Raw genomic sequence first — 20588 nt, forward strand, 5'->3', positions numbered from 1 at the left:
CCGAGGCAAGAGTAGAAGACACTTGCCCAAGGCGTCATGCAGTGGGATTGAAACTGGAACAATATGATTGGGAAGTAAACTGTCTACCAGCCAGCCATGCCTTCCCCGCCATATTTATTGATATTCTAAGAAGAAACAGGATTTCCATTTTGCTTTTAAAATTTTTAAAATATTTTTGCTTCTACATATTTGTTCCTTTGTTTTCCTTTTTATGAAGATTGCAAAGTGTTCTTGTTTCTGTCTCAGCCTCCTTCGGCATGGATTGGCTGAGATTTCTCTGCCCTGGTGCCATTCCTTGGTGCCAACTCTTGCTTATAAAGGAAGACATTCCACTGATCTTCACATGGCGAACCACACAACCATTCCACATGTTGTTTATGCAGAACACAATTAGATGCCACTACCGACCACTGCCCAGTGTTATTGCGCAGACAATACTCTCTCTCTCTCTCTCTCTCTCTCTCTCTCTTTCACACACACATGTTGAGTTCCATTTTCTTTCATTTGTGCACTTACCTCTATATCCACCCAGCCATCTTCTCCACCCACTATTCATGGAAGGGTTGTTGGGTTTGAACCCTCAATCATTTCCTTCAGAGGGTTATATCAGAAGCAATTGTCATTAAATTTTTCTGGCTGGGTTCCTAAACATGTCCAGCTGAGACTAGGAATTATTGTCCAGTCATCTTGTTCTTGGTCTCTCCCACCTGGATCTCCGTCTGGTTGGTTCAGCTTGAAGAATTCACCTTGTGATTCTTTTCAGTGACATTTTAATCCCATGTCCGTAATACTGGAGCTGTGACCTCTCAATGAGAAGAGAAGTGGTTCGACCTGGACAGATTCCCTCCTCTTTGGGCTACACATCTTGTTGTTGAGTGACCTTACTTCAAAGATTCTTTAGAGGAACCCCATTTTGGCCATTTGCATTTGCGATTGCACTCTCTTTCATTCGTTACCCACAACATTCAGGACCATAAGTGAGGATAAACATGAAAATCAAATAGAGGATAATGAGTTTGGCTTTCTTACCAACCTCTCCTCTTCTGAGGATTGAATGATGGAACCGGTGCAGTATGGTACCGGCATTTGGAATTCTAGCATCTATTTCAGCTGCCTGCCTTCCATCACTTGTGAATATGGCTCTGAAGTACTTAACACTTTGGCTCCTGAGCCTCATTTTATGTTTTATCTCAAGGTCCTAATACAACATCTTAATTAATTTTGACATGTGCAGCATAGTATTTTTACACTATACCATATGTGAGGCAAGAATCACATAGGTAGTGTTAGATACCCACATCCCATTGGGCGGGGGGAGGGGTTGTATGGTACCCTAGTTCATATCATTCTTAGATACCACACAACCTATCTGCGGTCAATAAAAAAATTTGGGGCATTTTTTATTGGAAGATCTTGAAATCTTTTCAAAAAGAATTATTTTGCTTTCCATGGCAAGTTAAATATTTTTCATTCCTTTCTGTTTCTATTGGAAAATGTACCAATTTTTTTCCAGGAAGAACTATTTTTGCTTCAATGGCAAATAAAATTCACTCTTTTATTTTACCTCATTACAGGGTGAAATCAGAAGAAAATCGTTAAAAAAAAAATAATATTGAAAATCTATAAAGAATTGTTCTCTTAGTGTAGCAAAAGCACAAATCAAAGTAATCGGAGCATTCCAGCTCTCAGAAAACTCATGGGAAAGAAATTTGAAAAAAACGACCTGTTGGTGGGTCAGGTGGGACTCACTAACATACCATCATGACCTACCAGCAGGACGTGAGGGAGCCAACGTGTTAAACTTCTCCCACTTGTCTCAGTGATGTTCCCTCAACATTCAGAGTAAACTGGGAAGACTTGATTGAGAGGGCCAAGGTCTCAGTTTCCTTTGCAGGGAACCCATTCAGTGTACATTGGAGGTCTTCAAGTAAAACCATGCCGTCTGCAAATATCAGTCATCTGACTGATAGCCATGTTGATTGTGAAGCAATGGTTACTCAGATTATAGAAGAGAGGGTGGGGATGGCTGTGATGGAGGGGAAAAGAGATAAAAAAAGAAAGGGGTTAATAATGACAATTTTCTCAAATTCCTTGAAGCAAAGGCAGTGCCAAGGCCTACCTTTGCCACCATCTTTCTCTCTCTCTCTCTCTCTCTCTACTCAACCATCCTATTTATATTCTGATCCCTGCCCCATGAGAGTATGCCAGCACTTTGCCACCCTCTCCATCCTGCTGTCTCCCACTCTCTCTCTCTCTCTCTCTCTCTCTCTCTCCTCCTGCTCTTCCCTCAGCTCAGGTAACCATGTATCTCCTTTGCAGCTGCACACCTGTATCTCTGTCCTCATTCCCGATCTCTCTCTCTCTCTCTCTCTCATTTCCAAGATGCTCTCCTTTAAAATGCCACACTCCACTAACTGCTTTGTTTCCTCTTTTCTATTCCATCAACTCCCACTTCATCAAACTCTTCTTTCACTTTGTGCTTCATAAACATCCAGCCATTCAAGGCTACAGATTATCCTTCCCTCATTCCCAATCTCTTTTCTCTCCTTCAACAAAGAGTAAGTTTGGAGTACCTATGTTACACTCCTCCTGAACTAAAATGATAGAAAAATTGGGAATCTATATTTGGAGTTGTCACACAATTTGATTCCTCCTCATTCTTGTCTTCTTTTTTGGTATGACTTGGGTGGGTCATCATGGTTTGACTCAGAAGTAGAATCCTGGAAGTGTTGGAGACCATGTCTCATTTGTATATTCCCTTGGGCTATGGTCTGATGCCCTTCCTAATACCAACCACTTTACAGAGTGTACTGGATGTATTTTATTGTGGCACCAGCATGAGTGAGATTGTTTTGTCCCTAGCAGGACAAATGAATTCTTTCTGTTCTTTTCTCTCCATTCAAGAGTCATATTGTTCCTGGCAAAGAAACAGCGAAGAGAAAAAAGTAATGGAAGAGAATCAATGTGGTAGGAGTGTGTAGGTGATAGAGAGGAGAATAAGGAAGGGAGATTGATAGGAGTGAGGATGAGAAAGGAGAGTAATGAAAGAGAACCAGAATGAAGGGGTGATAGAGAGGAGAGTTAAGGAAAAGAAAGAGAGAGAGAGAGAGAGAGAGATAAAAGTGGACAGCTGCATGATTGTTGTTGGTAAGGAGTTGTAATAGAACATGAGAGCATGATAGGAGTATTGGACGTGAGTTGAGAGGGAGACAAAATCCACGTTTTTTTAAAGTCTTGAGTTATTTTCAGCTTGAATCAATAAATAATTTGAAATCTTCATCTTAAAAGTTTTTCTTATCATTTGTTTTATTTATTCATAACACCAAAATATGAATTATGAATTATGTTAAGCAATAATTTACAACATTTTGTAATATTTTTTTATGCTATATATTGTTGATTACAAATTTATTTTTAAAACTTCACTATTTTAATTGCTTTCTTTTTTTTTTCTTTCAGTTTTGGATGCCTTTGCAGATATGGCATTTGGCTGGCCACAAAATATTCCTGACACTCTTCAGGAAATGTGCTTGAATATTTTTGTCAAAAATCCAGAGGCATTAGCCACCATTACAGAGGGTAATCGTTACACTTTACGCCCTGGCATTTTCTTGCCACAGGAAATATGTGAAGGACTTTTGAAAGCATGGCGAGAACGACCTGAAGAATTAACTGATGATATTCTGTACATTTTTGAAGACCCTTCTCGGACTCGTCTTGCAAAGGTTAATCTTTCTCAAACTTCAGTAACTAATGATGGGTTGGCCTACATTCAGAAACATACTCTTAGTGATCTCTGCCTTTTGTCATGTTCGAACATTGACCCGTCTCGTTTGCTATTTGAAATGCTTAATACCTCAGGTTATTCATTGCGAACACTGCAACTTGGATTTAAGGATTTACATCAGAAGTCCTATTTCAGTGAACTAAAGTGTCAGATGAGCAATGGTGAACAATTTGTACATAATGATAAACTAACTATTTTTAACTGCCCTAATTTACAATGCCTCTCTTTGAGAAAAGTAAGCTTCAAAAGTTGTCCGTTACTGCTGAATTCAGTGCTTATGCCATTGAATCGACTCACATTCCTTGATCTTTATCAGTGTGAGCTGAAACCAGAGTGCTTTGACTTTTTGAGCAATGTACCCAAGCTGCTGTCACTCAGCCTGGCACAGGTCTATCTACCCAAAGACAAAATTGACAAAATTATAGATTCTATATGCAAACATGTGAAAGGATTAAGGTAAGTATTTTACTGTTTATATTGGGGTGGATTTTACAGAAGAGGGTAGTTTTATTGGTGTTTTTTTCCCCCCTTTTTTTTCTTCAGAATCATCTGGATTTAGAATGAATCTGGGCTCCTCTATCAAAATTTTTCTTTGTCAACTTGGACAAGTGTCTTCTGTTATAGCTTCAGGCCAACCAAAGCCTTGTGAGTGAATTTGGTTGGTGAAAACTAAAAGAATCCCATTGTATATATATATGTGTATATGTCTGTGTTTGTTCTTTTCCACTGCTTGACAACCAGCGTTGGTATGTTTATGTCCTTGCAACTTAGCAGTTTCACAAAAGAGACCGATAGAAGAAGTACTGGGTTGAATTCTTTTCACTAAAATTCTTTAAGGCAGTGCCCCAGCATGGCCAGAGTCTAATGCCGGAAGCAAGTTATCTGTCTGTTCATCTGCTTAATTACTCTGTTGATTGATTACATGTTAAATAGTGTTGCCTCGTCTAGCAATGGAGGTCTCCTTTACGTGAGAATGAAGGTAATATTGGTGTGTTTGAGGCTCTCCCTGAAATCTCATTAACATAGGTGTACTTCACATGACCCTCTGCAATCCAACAATAAGGACTAGAGTTGTACAATCCTTAAACTCTATGTGGAATGGAATATTTAGTAACCAAGGTTTAGGGACTGAGAGCCCAGTGTGATTGGTGAGAAAGCTAGCTTGATGTAGGGATTTGCTCAAAGTGGAGGAAGCAGTTGTTAGAGGAGTGGTAAAAGGGGCAGGGGGAACAAAGTCTATTGATTGGTTCTCAACAAAGGCGGGAACCACCTGGTGAATATAGGCTGAATTATTGAGGATTGTTTTTGTTAAGTCTGGAGTAAAGGGCAGTGCCCATGGCCTCCGACGTTCATATCATCAATGCTCAAAGTTAAGAACTGCACGAGGGACAAAGGACTGGGAATAGGGGGTTAGTGTGGGGTTAGGAAGGGGAGGGATGGAGAGGTGAATAAGTTGGAAGTACCTGAGTGGGGATGGCACAAGATGTGTCAGCTCTGAGCTGTCAACACCATTTCAGTAGGGATTAGATAAGAATAATAATCTATGGAGGAGTATTTTGTGAACTTTTCCAAAGATGCAGCAACTGGTCAGTGTGAAAGCACATGGCTCAGTGGTTTGGGCATTCGGCTCACAATCATAAGGTGATGAGTTCAATTCTTGGCAGTGCGTTGTGTCCTTGAGCAAGACACTTTATTTCTTGTCGCTGCAGTTCACTCACCTGGCAAAAATGAGTTGTAACTGTATTTCAAAGGATCAGCCTTGTCCCATTCTGTGTCAAGCTGAATCCCCCTGAGAACTATGTAAAAATTACACATGTCTGTGGAGTGCTCAGCCACTTCTACATTAATTCCACGAGCAGGCTGTTCCATTGATCGGATCAACTGGAACCCTTGTCATCATAACCAACAGAATGCCATTTTTTTCCTTTCATGTTTATAGCTGGTCTCTATTTTGTGGTCAGATAATGGAAAAGATAAGAGTAGGATGTGTCAGTTATTGTCCAAGTTGATGGAACCTGTAGAAGAGGGAGACTAAGGAAAGTCAAGGAAGAATTAGATAAAGATGGATGTGAAGGGATTCAACATCATTGAAATAAAAAAAGATCACAACAAATTCCAAAATGCTGCTGGGTTGGAGAAACTAATGACAGGGATGATATTCTGAGACGTGTTACAGGTTTTATAGATGGGGAGTTATACTTCTCTCACTAGATATTGTTAGCAGTATATGACAGGAATGATGGGATGATATAAATAGTGATCTGGAATGCATGGAGGTGTCTTCCTTGTTCTACAGCAAAACTAGGAGATAGAATGTGGAGATGGTGGGTATTTAATACCTAAATTTGCATCTCTCTCTAACCCATCATCGTGATATTAAGTTTCCTTGCAATTAATCTTCTTACAGCTATTAAGTCAGTGAGCTGGAAGAATCATTAGCACACCAAATGCTTAGCAGTATTTATTCCAGCTTTACGTTTTGAGTTCAAATTCTGCTGAGGTTAGCTTTGCATTTTTTTTTGGGGTGGGGGGGGGGCAATGAACCAAGTAGCAACTAAGCACTGGGATTTTACCATCCCTTGTTGTGTGGGAAAGAAAGAAGACAATGAAGAAGGAGGGAAACTGTCTGTTGTCTTGCCAGAGAACAAGACAATCATTCTGTTGCCAGTGAAAGACTGGAAACAATGTAGAGAGGAATCTTTAGTGTTGTCACAGAGAAGATAACATCTTCAATTCTAGCGTTACAATAAATTACATCCAGTAGACTCATCTGTATAATCCTTGTTTGGTTTCTACAGCCAGATGCCCTTCCTAATACCAACCACTTTACACTTTATCAAAACTAAAGAGTCTTCTCTGTTACCTAACAGTCTCCATTTGTTTACCAATTACTTTACAGAGTGTACTCGTATTTTAATGGGACACTGGCACTGGAAAGGTTCTCTTGTCACCTGCAAATCTTGCTAATTTTACTTTCTATCTTTTTTTTTAACTCCTTTTGATACTAACTTGACTGGTTCTCTGATATAGACTTCTTTTTTTCAATGATCTAAATTAAAACTTTCCCTCAAAATTCCATGTTAATTTATGTTCCAAAAGCCAGCTTAATGATGACCAAATTATTTTACTAGATTCTTCATTATTTTCAAAATAGATCTTAAAAAGCACCCACTACACTCATGGAGTGGTTGGCGTTAAGCAGGGCATCTGGCTGTAGAAACACTGCTAGATCACACTGGAGCTTGATGCAGCCTCCCAACTTCCCAGACCCCAGTTGAACTGTCCAACCCATGCCAGCATGGAAAGTGGACGTTAAACGACGATGATGATGATGATTGAAACAAAAGGAAGTGTATTTCAAAAGAAACATGGTAATGAAAGGGTTAAGGAAAACATGGCTGAAAATGTGACTTGTGAAAGAAGAGAGATAGCCTGAATGTGGAGGAAAGAGAGCAATAGGAGCGAGATGTCAAGGGAGGTAGTAACTGAAAAAAAGACACTGACAGCTATATGATGGTTGTTGGTAACAGGGTTGAATAGGAAAACAGTATGCAAAGTGTGATGGGTAGTGAGAGTGGTAAATGTCAATGAAGTGTTACATGAGAGAGAGGGAAAGAGTGTTGCCTAAGCTTGTAGTGAAGAAGGGTGGTAGTTGGAAGTGCATATGTTGTGATGGAAGTAAGGTACAGTAATGGAGGGCTGATGATAGCAAGATTGAATACAGAGGCATGAAATAACATTCCTTTTATAACAGCGGCATGGTTTAGTGAGTAGGAGAAAGGATGAGTGATCCATGAGAAAGTAAAAGACAGCGATGGAGACCGAACAAGATTACAATAGGTAAGATACCCCAGTGTAGATATGTGATACATCACATCACCATTAAAGCTCAGTCCTCTATTCCCTCCTGTTATACAAGTCATAACAGAAGCATTTAAGACTGGCTGCCTATGGAAACTTTTGACTATGGATGATCTAGCTCTTATCATAGCTGGTTGTGTAGAAAGAATTCCAGATCTGAATGTCAAATCTAAAACTGGGATGCGTCATCCTCAGAGTAAATTTGGCAAAAGCAAAATCGTAGCAAGTTAGAGACATGATACTGTTAGTATGAGAGAAATGGCTGTACTGAGACGCAGAAAAAGATTTGGTGGAAACTGCCTTATGTTTATGTAATGGATGCATAACAAGTGTAGTGGACAGCTTTTATCTCGGGGTCTGTTTGATCAGGGTTCTATTGAAGCTAATCCAACTGGTTCAAGCTACTTAATCATTTCTACTATAGGCATAAGGCCTGAAATTTGAGGGAAGGGGACTAGTCGATCCCGAAAGGATGAAAAGCAAAGTTGACCTTGGTGGAATTTGAACTCAGAACGTAGCGACAGGTGAAATACTGCTAAGCATTTTGTCCAGCATGCTAACAATTCTGCCATCTCACCGCCTTGGTTCAAGCTAATTAATGAGGAAATCCCTGGGGGACCTTTTACATTTACAACCATTAAATTAACAGACAAAAAGAACATTGATGTCCTAAGTTTTCATAAGCTTAATGGGAGTTTCTCTAGTAGGAAGAAATCGGTTTTGAATTATTTTGATGCTTGCATGGGTCGGATGGAATTCATTGATGCAGGTTTCCTTCTATTAGATGTTCTTCCTGTGGCTAATCCTCACCTGTTTCCAATCAAGGTATCTCTTTTTTGTGTATGGTTGGAAACTGAAAACAAACAACACTGCTTGTAATGTTGTTGCTTGTTTAAAAATATTGCACAATGTCAGGGCATTGAGACATAAACACAGGCTTCTTTTGGTTTCCATCCATGAAACCCATTCCTAAGGTTTTGGTCAGACTAAGTGAGAGTGGAAGAAACTGACACTGGGACTGAATTGGAAACTAGTATTGGGATTGAACTAGAAACCATGCATAAATGCAGGAACTTGTTAACCACACAGCCATGGCTGCACCATTAAGTGTGTGTAGTCTTTTATTTCGTTCAGTCGTTTGACTGCGACCATGCTGGAGCACTGCCTTTAGTCAAGCAAATTGACCCCAGGATTTATTCTTTGTAAGCCTAGTACTTATTCTATTGGTCTCTTTTGCTGAACCACTAAGTTACGAGGACGTAAACACACCAGCATCGGTTGTCAAGCGATGTTAGGGGAGACAAACATACACATGCACACACACACATACATATATATATATATATATATATATATATATATATATATAGATATATATATATATATATATATAAACACACACATATATATATATCAAAATAAGCAACAAGGATATCCAGAGGTAATGCAGTATAATCGTTTCATGCAACTCCATTTAATTGAACAATGCAACCATTACATCAATTTAAATGCAGAGCAATCCTCAGCTGCACGAAGACATAGAATTTAATTAAATTAAAACAGATGGACACAGTATAATTTTACCTAAAATCTTGAAGAAGGTAAGGAGATAGACAAAGAACATGGTGCCTTCACTTCAACTTAGAAGGTACTAAGGTATCCGGAAGAAAGACTTGTTACAGATTTTGCACTTTTGGCCTTAGATATACAAAAATTTGATAAACCTAGTCTATAAATTAAAACTGACCCCATAAAACAGTGACAAGCAAAATCTGTAACAAGTCTTTCTTCCTGATACCTTAGTAGCTTCTAAGCTGAAGTGAAGGCAGCATGATCTTTGTCTATCTCCTTACCTTCTTGGAGTAGTTAGGTAAAATTATACTAATGTGTCCATCTGATTTAATTTAATTAAATTCTATGTCTTTGTGCAGCTGAGGATTGCTCTGCATTTAAATTGATGTAATGATTGCATTGTTCAATTAAATGGAGTTGCTTGAAATGATCGTACTGCATAACTTCTGGATATCCTTGTTGCTTATTTTGATTTTAATCACCTTATTTTGAAATTGTATGGATAATATCGTACTTAATTCTGGTGCTTCAACTTAAGTACCATATTCATCTGAATCTATTTATCTATCTATCTATCTATCTATCTATCTATCTATCTATATATATATATAATATATATATATATATATATATATATATATATATATATATATATATATATATATATGGATATATACACAATGGGCTTCTTTCAGTTTCTCTCTACCAAATCCACTCATAAGGCTTTGGTCAGCCCGAGGCTATAGTAGAAGATGCTTGGCCTAGGTGCCACATAGTGGGACTGAACCCAGAACCATGTGGTTGGTAAGCGAGCTACTTACCACACTGCCACTCCTGTGCCTATAAGCACTCTCTCTCTCTCTCTCTCTCTCTCTATATATATATATATATATATACCTTTGTCACCCTAATCTTCATTCAACATCCGTTGCCCATGCTGGCATGGGTTGGACAGTTTGACCAGAGCTGGCAAGCTGAGCAGCTGCACCAGAGTCCAGTCTACTTCACCATGGTTTCCACGGCTGGATGCTCTTCCTAACGCCAACCACTTTACTGAGTCTGCTGGCACCATCATGAACACTTTACACCAGAGAGATCAATCTTAACACTTTTGTTGCAGGGTACAGGTTTTCTTGCGTACAGCAAGGCCCCAGGCACCTCAGCCGTTTGCCGTCTCGACTGAAAAGTTCAGTGTCCTGAGATCATTCTTTAGTACCTCTTCAGTCTCCAATACTTCTTTATGGAGCTGTCGGCGTCCATCCACATCACATGACCAAACCAATGCAGTCTTCTCTCTTGCTCACAACAACCAATTCCTCTTATGCCTAGCTTCTCTCTCAGAACACTAGCACTCTGCAGAACATGTACACTTATATCACACATCCAGCAGAGCATACTAGCCTCATTCCCTTCTAACCTTCACATGCCCTCTGCATTCAGGGTCCACATCTCACTACCATGTGGAATTGCTGTCCACATACATGCATCATACAATCTTCCTTTCACTCAGAGAGAGAAACCTTTCGTAACCAGCAAAAGTAACAGTTCTCTGAACTTTCTCCATCTTCTTCTTATTCTAGCTACCACACTCTCTATGCTCCATCCCCCCCACTACTAATTTAGTCCTCTAGGTATCAGAAATTATCTACTACCTCTAATGAGCCACCAAGGCATTTGAGTAAATCAATTTCCCAGATCTCTAAAGATTTTATGGATCCTGTGCATCTTCTGCATACAAAATAAACATAGGAACAAATTTTAAAATGAAATGTACTCTTACCATTTGAAAATAGTCCAACTCCATACATGTGATACATAGTGAATCGTATCCCCTTTAAAATCTATAAAAATTAATTTAACTAAATATATATATAACCCAAACTATCAACAAACAAGACTAATACATCTAAATAAATAAAAAATTGTAATAAAAATTGAAATTCTCACAACTAAGTAGAATTTGAATAAATATATTGATTTGGATACTTATTAATATGTATATACTTTTACTTTTTATTCATTGACAAGTGAGTAGGGAAAGGCATGGCAGCCAGCTGCTATAAAACTGATCTAAATTCCATTAAGGGTGAATTATAGTATGACCTAGCTCTTCAAGACTGCAACGAGCCATCGCCCACTGTAGTCATAGTTTAACATCTAGTTATTTTAAAATGGAATCCAAAGACACACATGCTCACACACACATACACATGCTGCTATTCAGTCTGTAAGGAACCCTCCATCCATTAGGATGTAAATGAATATGTCAATTTTGCCCTGAACAGATTTTACCTTTCAAATTCATAATGCAATTTTAATTGTAAAATATGAATGTAAGTGAGAAACTGAAACGTGCAAATTGACTATTATATAAAGATATATATCTATCTATATATATTTCCTGTGCTCACACTCTCCCTTTTCTTTATATTATATTGTATACATACATACATACATATATATATATATATATATATATATATATATATATATATATATATATATATATATATATATATATATATATGCACTCATGCTGGTGGCATGTAAAGCACCCATTACACTCTGCTGAGTGGTTGGCATTAGGAAGGGCATCCAGCCATAGAAAGCATGCCAAATCAGACTGGAATCTGGTGCAGCCTTCCAGCATACCAGCATGGACAATGAATGTTAAATGATGATGATGATGATATATATATATACACACAGAGAATATGGGCGTTTAGTTCACTGGTGATCTAAATGAATAGGTATACTGGGTAAGTGCTGTAATGGATTATCAGGGCTCCAAGCTAGTAACTGAGATGGGAGTTATGGATCCAGTTTAAGTTAGTATTGCTTTTTGCATGGCACAAGCACAGGTGAGGTCAGTTTAGGCAAGGTTTCTACAGTTGGATGTCCTTCCAAACACCAACCACTTTACAGTATGGTCTGAGTACTTTTAAGTGACACCTGCACTGAGAGTGTCACCAAGTACTTGCATGATTAAAAAATATATATATATATATTTGTAGTATATATATATATATATATATATATATATATATATATATATATATATTTGTAGCCACTCTTAGAGAGGTTTTGTGCCGGTGATATGTAAAAAGCACCATCCAAACATGACCAATGCCAGAAACCCCTGACTGGCCCCTGTGTCGGTGGCACATAAAAAGCACTATCTGAATGTAATTGATGCCCGGCCTACCTGACTGGCTCCTGTGCCAGTGGCATGTAAAACCACTCACTACACTCTCAGAGTGGTTGGCATTAGGAAGGGCATCCAGCTGTAGAAACCTTGCCAGATCAGAGTGGAGCCTGGTGCAGCCTCCTGACTTGCCAGTCGCCAGTCAATCCGTCCAACCCATGCCAGCATGGAAAGTGGATGTTAAACAATGATGATGATTTATATATATATATATATAAAAGAAGGAGTGGAAATAGCACAGAAGCAAATCTGAGACATTTCAATTTAAGAAGGAATTTAATAAAAATGATTTTTAAAATTATATAAAGATAAAATTACTGGTTTTGATGAATCTCATCTTATCAAATATCAGTAAAAATTTATAAAGGTTTTGAAGTAAAAACAGTTTATCTTCTGTCTGTGGATCAAAAACATGTATATATATGAATATATATCTCTATGAGGCACACACTCACACACACACAATCACCATCAACATTTTATGTCCGTTTTGCATGGTTTGGAGGATTTGTTATGGTTGTAGCCAGCTCTTACACGCAGTTGTAGCCCTCCTAGATGGGACAGAGAACCAGTCCTTATTTTGTCATCAGTTTAGATGTTCTTCCTACCACCAACTACTTCACAGAATGTATTGATTACATTTTCTCATGGCACCACCATTAGTGAGGTTGCTGTGTGACTCCCAAGACCAAAGAAACCCTGAGAGGATCGATGGAAGGCTGATGAGAGAGAGGCTGGGCTTCAGGGGATGTGTTAAGAGAGGATAAAGTGTAATAATAATTTCACATCAGTGGATGGTAGAGCAGGGGTTAATAGAAGAGACAGTGTTGATGTGGAGGCAGAGTCAGAATTGTAAAGAGGGGTGGGTGTTACCCCTTATTTTATCGGTGAATATGAACAGGTTAATGTGAGCAGTGGGGAAGGGAGTACGACAAAGAGACAAGAGAAGATGGACTCATGAGGAGATGGTTAGTGAAAGAGAGCAGAGAGGGAGGGTGACTGATGATTGTCAAAGAAACCATGGGAGGAGGAGGGTTTCAATGAAAGAGAAGTAGGAGGTAGGGTGTTGTAGAGGCTGAGGCAATGGTTGAGTGATGTGAAAGCATCCCAGCCACCATCACTTTCCCCCCCAGCTTTTTGCTCTTCATGTGTAGCCGCATGGGGTCTGGTGAATGCAGATGGTTTTCTATTTACCCTTTTTCCACCTTGTTGTCAAAATGTTATGAAAGTAGATCCTTACATTACTAAAGTAATGCTGGATCATCATCATCTGCTGTAATACTCTTGTGTCTTTCTCTGTCACAACATATGAATGAGAAAAGAAGGGGTGATAGATGAGTAAAGAAGGAAGGGGTGATGGCAAACTTGGTGGTGGGATGATGGAAATTCTACAGTGAAAAAAAAAATCAAACAGCGTTTCAACTCTGTGTGAGTATATGTGTGTATGTGTGTGCATGTACAAGGGAGGTATGTGTGAATCAACGTTCTTTCAGTAACAATCGATGTCACGTGTCAAAAGATAACCACCAGATTACATTGACAAATCTATTAATTTGATTTATATCATAAAATGCTACAATTCGCCGTCATTTATTGACAGCATGGGGCCAGCTAGTATCTTATATTGCATATGTTCATGTCATTGACCCTAAGTCCTTTGATCTCGTTCGATTCTCTGAATATATACTCAGTGTAGTTATTAAAGAGCTATGGTGATAGCACACATTCTTGTTTTACACCTCTTTTACTATCTGATGGCGCTGACAATTCCTGGTCTACTTTAATGGCTGCATTTCGGTTCCACTAGAACACAGAAGGTTCTAATATCCTTTCCTTCTCAGCTCTCCATGCTGTATGCAGTCAAATATTTTAACTTGATCTTTCAAGCAAACAAATAGATTCTCCCTCTTCTTGCGTATTCTTTTCTATCTCAGCTCTAAATCCAAATTGCTGCTCACTGACTTCTGCATTTTGATTTTTATTCTTCCTTGAAGTCAGAGCACTCATTGGACTTAGGATTTTTTAGCAGAGTGTTTTGAAGTCATGAAGGAAGTATCCAGACTCCTAGATGTCATTGAAAAGGTCTGTGAATTTTTTACTGCCATAATCTTCTGGCGCTTCTAACATTTCACATGTTATTGTATCTGACCTTGGAGTTTTATGTTTTCTCATCTTCTTGATGACATGTTCCACCTCAGACTTTTTTATGGTCAGATGCCCTTCCTGTCACCAACTCTCATTTGCTCCTAGGCAAGGTAATATTCCCCCCACCCCAAGGCCAGACACATTTTTGTGTAAGATTGAAAAAAAAGGCTCCTGCTGCCATGACAGTGGCACTCATTTACAGCTATCATGTGAAATGAAGGCAAGGAGACAGTATTGTGCACACACACAAATATATATATACAGTGGACTGCGTTCAGTTTCTGTATACCAAATCCACTCACAAAGCTTTGTACCTGACATGCCATGCAGTGGAATTGAACTCCAAATCATGGGGTTGAGAAGCAAGCTTCTTCCCATACTTGCGCCTACACACACACACACACACATGTATGTATAATATGCATGTGTATGTATATGTATGTGTGCATCAGTAGTTCAACCCATGCCAGCATAGAAAACAGACATTAAACGATGATGATGATGCTGATATATATCAAATGGAATTCAGGTAATGAAATACATGATGCAGTTAGGGTTCAAACATGAACTGCAACTAAATAGAGTTGTTAGCTGCCTAACAATGATTGGCCGTTGGTGATTTATCACTTAAACAGGTACAAGTATAATAGAACAAACTTGTAAACAGACAGATAAAGTTGTATCAGGTTAGATTGTGACATATTTTAAAAAATAAGGGTTGAGTTGTTACAAGAGAATAAATCACAAAGAAAAAAGGGAAGTAAGAAGGTGTGCAGATAGTTGCTTAACAGCTGTTTCGAAGAATAGGTGGGCATATGGTGCATTTTCCTACAAATGAACAGTAGCTGTCCCAATGATGGAATTGGTACCTACTATATGGATAGCCATTGTTCATTTGTGCATCTATTCTTTGAAACAGCTGTTAAGATACTATCTGCACACCTTCTTACTTCTCTTTTTCTCTTGTAAATGAGCGTTACTGTCACACAAGTGGTGTCTTACATTTCCATGGAAACATTCTGGATAGGGGGAAGTATGACCTTGAAAAAAGGCGAGGCTTGGCGACAGAAAGGGCATCAAGCTACAAAACACCTGCCTTGACAAATACCTCCCAACCCAGGTGAGCATTGAAATGTGGGCGTTAAAATGATGATGACTATATATATCATCATCATCATCATCATCATCGTTTAACGTCCGCCTTCCATGCTAGCATGGGTTGGACGATTTGACTGAGGACTGGTGAAACCGGATGGCAACACCAGGCTCCAATCTAATTTGGCAGAGTTTCTACAGCTGGATGCCCTTCCTAACGCCAACCACTCAGAGAGTGTAGTGGGTGCTTTTACGTGTCACCCGCACGAAAACGGCCACGCTTGAAATGGTGTCTTTTATGTGCCACCCGCACAAGAGCCAGTCCAGAGGCACCGGCAACGATCTCGCTCGAAAAACCTCATGTGTCACTCGCACAAGAGCCAGTCCATGGGCACTGGCAACGATCTCGCACGAAAGATATCATGTGTCGCCCGCACATGAGCCAGTCCAGGGGCACTGGCAAACGATCCCGCTCGAAAAAAAAAAAAAAAGCCTAATGTGTCACCCGCACAAGAGCCAGTCCAGGGGCATTGGCAACGATCCCGCTCGAAAGACCCCATGCGTCGCCCGCACACGAGCCAGCCCGGGGGCACCGGCAATGACCTCGCTCGAAAAACATCATGTGTCACCCGCAAGCCGGCCCAGGGGCACCGGCAACGATCTCGCTCGAAAGATTTCATGTGTCACCCGCACATGAGCCAGTCCAGGGGCACTGATATATATATATATATATATATATACACACACACACACACACACACATGCATCATGATGGGCTTCTTTCAGTTTCCATCTAGTAAGTCCACTCGCAAATCTTTGGTCAGGCTGGGACTAGTAGAAGACACCTGCCCAAGGTGAGGCACAGTTGAATTGATCCTGAGAATGTTAATTAAAATAAAGTTCCCTTTAATGCATGTCATTCATCATCATCATCATCGTTTAACGTCCACCTTCCATGCTGGCCTGGGTTGGACGGTTTGACCAGGCCAGGCCAGGCCAGGCAGAAGCCTGCACCAGACTTCTGTGTCTGTTTTGGCAGGATCTTAATAGCTGGATGCCCTTCCAAATGCCAACCACTTCACAGTGTGGACTGGATGCTTTTTAAGTGGCACCTGCACTGACAGGGTCACCAAGTAACTTGCAAGACAGATCTTTTGAGTGGGGAGGGGGCATTGGCAGAGGGGATCTTGTGTCAGATGTTGAAAGGTTATAGCGAGACAGAGAGAGAGAAGCAGGTGTTTTGTTGTAGAGGAGGTACAAGGTTACTGAGCCAGCCGGAGAGAGAGAGAGTGGGAGACATCAGGATAGAGATGGTGGCAAAATGCTGGGCATACTCACAAGGGACAGGGATCAGAAAATGGGATGGTCAAGTAAAAGCAGAGAGAGAGATTCAGATGGTGGCAAGTGGCAGGGTATTGCCCTTGAGGTACAGGGGTTATAAATGGCAGGACATTGCTAAAGAAAAGTGAGTAGGGAGTGGGGGTGGGGAATGTAGGGAGCAGTGAAAACCCCGGTATACAAAGGGTGTGGAGGGCTGCTAGATAGCAGTGAGGCAGGGCTCCGAGGATAGGGTTGGGGAGTGAGAGGTGGGTAGAGTGCATGACGGAGAAGATGTGAGGAAGAGAAGAGATGTAGTTTGGTTTGTTGGGGTGGGGGGGGGGGGTGAAAAGTTTTCTTGTTATGTGTGGGTGGGACACACAGTACTTCTAAAACTCAGCTCCACTGAAATGGATGGGTCTTCTCAAGAACTTCATATTGCTAGACATCTCGGTCCATTGTCATTTCCTCCATGAGACCCAACATCCAGAGATCGGTTCTTGACACTTCATCTCGCATCTTCCTGAGTCTCCTTCCACGGACACCATCCACTTTCAGTGATCAGCACTTCTTTATACATCTGTCCTCATTCATACACATCACATGTCCAAACCAATATAGTCTTCTCTCTTGCATGCTATTGGGTTGTCCGGAAAGTTCGTGCCAATTTATAGTAGCTTATCTTTCGACTTATTTTAGAACATGGTTGAGTCCATAAAATAGGATTTGACTACACCTCCATTTAGAGCACAGTTTAAGCTATCTTTTCGTGGAAGAAGGTTTATGTTCTTATAACCTGTGTTAATTCTGTAACCCTTTAAAATGGAAGATAAGAAAGTTCATTTTCGGCACTTGATGGTTTTCTTTTTCCATAAAGAGAAAAATGCCTCACAAGCAACCAAAGAAATATGCGCAGTTTACGGTGATGTTTCTTTATGCGAAAGAACTGTACGGAAGTGGTTCGCAAGGTTCCGAGCTGGAGATTGCAGCCTTCTTAAAAATGAGAGATCAGGCAGACCAACCACTACAGATGATGACCAAATCAAGTCATTAATTGAGAATAACCCACATTGCACAACCCGAGAATTGGCAGAAAGCCTCAACCTATCAAAATCCATCGTTCATGAGCACCTGGAAAAGCTTGGGTACACAAATCGCTATGATGTTTGAGTACCACATGAGTTGAGGGAGAAGAACCTTTTGGATAGCATTTCCATCTGTGATTCGCTTTATAAACAGAATGAAAACGCACCTTTTTTAAAGTAAATTGTGACAGGTGATGAGAAGTGGATTATCTACTGAAATGTTCAGAGAATGCGATCCTGGAGTAAGCAACATGAGCCACCCTTAGCCACCCCAAAAGCGGGTTTTCACCCTAAAAAGTCTTGCTTTGTGACTGGTGGGATTGGAAAGGAATTCTGTACTATGAGCTTCTCCCAAGTAACCAGACAATTAATTCTGAGAAATACTGCACACAACTGGATGAGTTAAAAGCAGCAATTCAAGAGAAATGTCCAGAACTTGCCAACAGGAAGGGTGTTGTTTTCCAACATGATAATGCAAGTCCACACGTTTCTTTGGGAACCAGACAAAAATTGCTGCAGCTCGGCTGGGATGTGTTACCCCACCCTCCATATTCACCAGATATTGCTCCTTCGGATTTCCACTTATTCAAGTTTCTGCAGAATAGTCTTAATGGTAAAAATTTCAATTCCTTGGATGACGTAAAAAGATACCTTGATGAATTCTTTGCCATGAAACCACCTCAATTCTGGGAAGAGGGTATTTTCATGTTACAGGAAAGATGGAGACACATTGTGCAACAAAATGGTTCATATTTGGTTTGACCTTTTTCTTTCCTTTAAAGATCGGCATGAACTTTCCGGACAACCCAATACATTCGATTCCTCTTATACCCAACCTTTCTCTCAACACATTTGCACTTTGCTATACAAGCACACTGATGCCGCACACCCAGCAGAGTATACTGCCTTCATTTCTCTCATAAAACAATTTTTTGTTGAAAGTTAAAATATTTTCTTGATCTTTTTGTTGGCTTTTTAAAAAAATTTTATTGATGAAATATGAAGGTTAACTCCATATTATTAACTTCCTAATTAGATATTATAGTTTTTAATTAAAAATATAACAAGACAATATAGCTGTTAAATGAAATATTTACAATATCTTATTTTGTTTTTTGTGCTGCAGGCATCTTGATTTAGGTATGTTAGACCAAAGATCAAAGACAAATTACCAAGACCCTGAAAAAATTCTCAGCAGGATAATTCTCGGTCTTCCTGATCTTGTGTCCTTGGATATTTCTGGTACAAACCTTGCTGGAGAGAAAGCAGTGACACCAGAATCACACCGACTCGGGGTCAGAAGACCAAATACGAAATTAAAAGAAGAAGAATCAGAAGAAACAAACTGCAGGTAAGTACCTGAATAATATATCTGTGTGTGTGTGAGAGAGAGAGAGAGAGAAAAAGAAAGAGAGAGAGAGAGAGAGAGCGAGAGAGAGAGAGAGAGAGATAGCAGCAGCGTTTTGGAATTTGTTGTGATCTTTTTTTATTTCAATGATGTTGAATCCCTTCACATCCATCTTTTTCCAGTTCTTCCTTGACTTTCCTTAGTCTCCCTCTTCTACAGGTTCCATCAACTTGGACAATAACTGACACATCCTACTCTTATCTTTTCCATTATCTGACCACAAAATAGAGACCAGCTATAAACAAGAAAGGAAAAAAATGGCATTCTATTGGTTACGACGACAAGGGTTCCAGTTGATCCGATCAACGGAACAGCCTGCTCGTGGAAATAATACAGAAGTGGCTGAGCACTCCACAGACACAAGTACTCTTGATATAGTTCTCAGGGAGATTCAGTGTGACACAGAGTGTGACAAGGCTGGCCCTTTGAAATACAGGTGCAACTCATTTTTGCCAGGTGAGTGGACTGGAGTGACAAGAAATAAAGTGTCTGCCAGGAATTGAACTCACCACCTTATGATTGTGAGCATCTCAACAGAAATATAGTAACAAAAGGGTTAAAATATATAATAGAGAAACAATTCTTAACCCTTTTGATACCAACCTGGCTGAAACCACCTCTGGCTCTGTAGTACAAACGTCTTGTTTTCAAAAGTTCTGAACTAAAATCTTCCACCAAACCTTAGTTACAATTTGTGTTCCTAACACTAGCTTAACGATAAAACTAAGTTATTTTACTAAATTCTTTGTTAAAATTAATTGAAAGAAACAAAGAGCATCTCAAAAGAAATTTTGGTAACAAAAGGGTTAAACAAAACAAACAAAACCCTTAATTTATTTTTGTGCTGCTGTTGTATTATATAACAAATAATGACATGCAGGTATTATATAAGAAGTAACGAGATGGAGATAATTGCATTTCAGATGATAACACTAATATTTTAAAGGCTTGCACTTCATTGGTCATGATGACCATATGATCTAGGTGATGGGAACAACAGAACAAGCTGTTTGTGAAATTAACATGCAAGTGGCTGAGTATTTCACAGACACGTGTACTGTTAATGTAGATCTTAAGGAGATTCAGTGTGATGTAGAATGTGATGTGGCTGTC

The 20588-nt window shown here is 39.6% G+C and overlaps 1 protein-coding gene across 3 annotated transcripts in view; it reads left to right on the top strand.

Annotated features, from left to right (window-relative positions):
- LOC106882412 (protein zer-1 homolog) overlaps nucleotides 1-20588 on the top strand; it is a 106116-nt gene that overhangs the window by 42768 nt on the left and 42760 nt on the right. For all 3 annotated transcript variants that reach the window (XM_089339112.1, XM_089339160.1, XM_052973916.2), the window contains exons 2-3: nucleotides 3460-4243; nucleotides 19194-19418. In XM_089339112.1, coding sequence (XP_089195238.1) covers nucleotides 3480-4243; nucleotides 19194-19418 — 989 coding nt within the window. In that variant the 5' untranslated portion in view covers nucleotides 3460-3479. The remainder of the gene's footprint in view (nucleotides 1-3459; nucleotides 4244-19193; nucleotides 19419-20588) is intronic.

Source organism: Octopus bimaculoides, chromosome 1 (assembly GCF_046866305.1).
Source record: "Octopus bimaculoides isolate indiv1 chromosome 1, ASM4686630v1, whole genome shotgun sequence".
Classification (NCBI taxonomy): domain Eukaryota; kingdom Metazoa; phylum Mollusca; class Cephalopoda; order Octopoda; family Octopodidae; genus Octopus; species Octopus bimaculoides.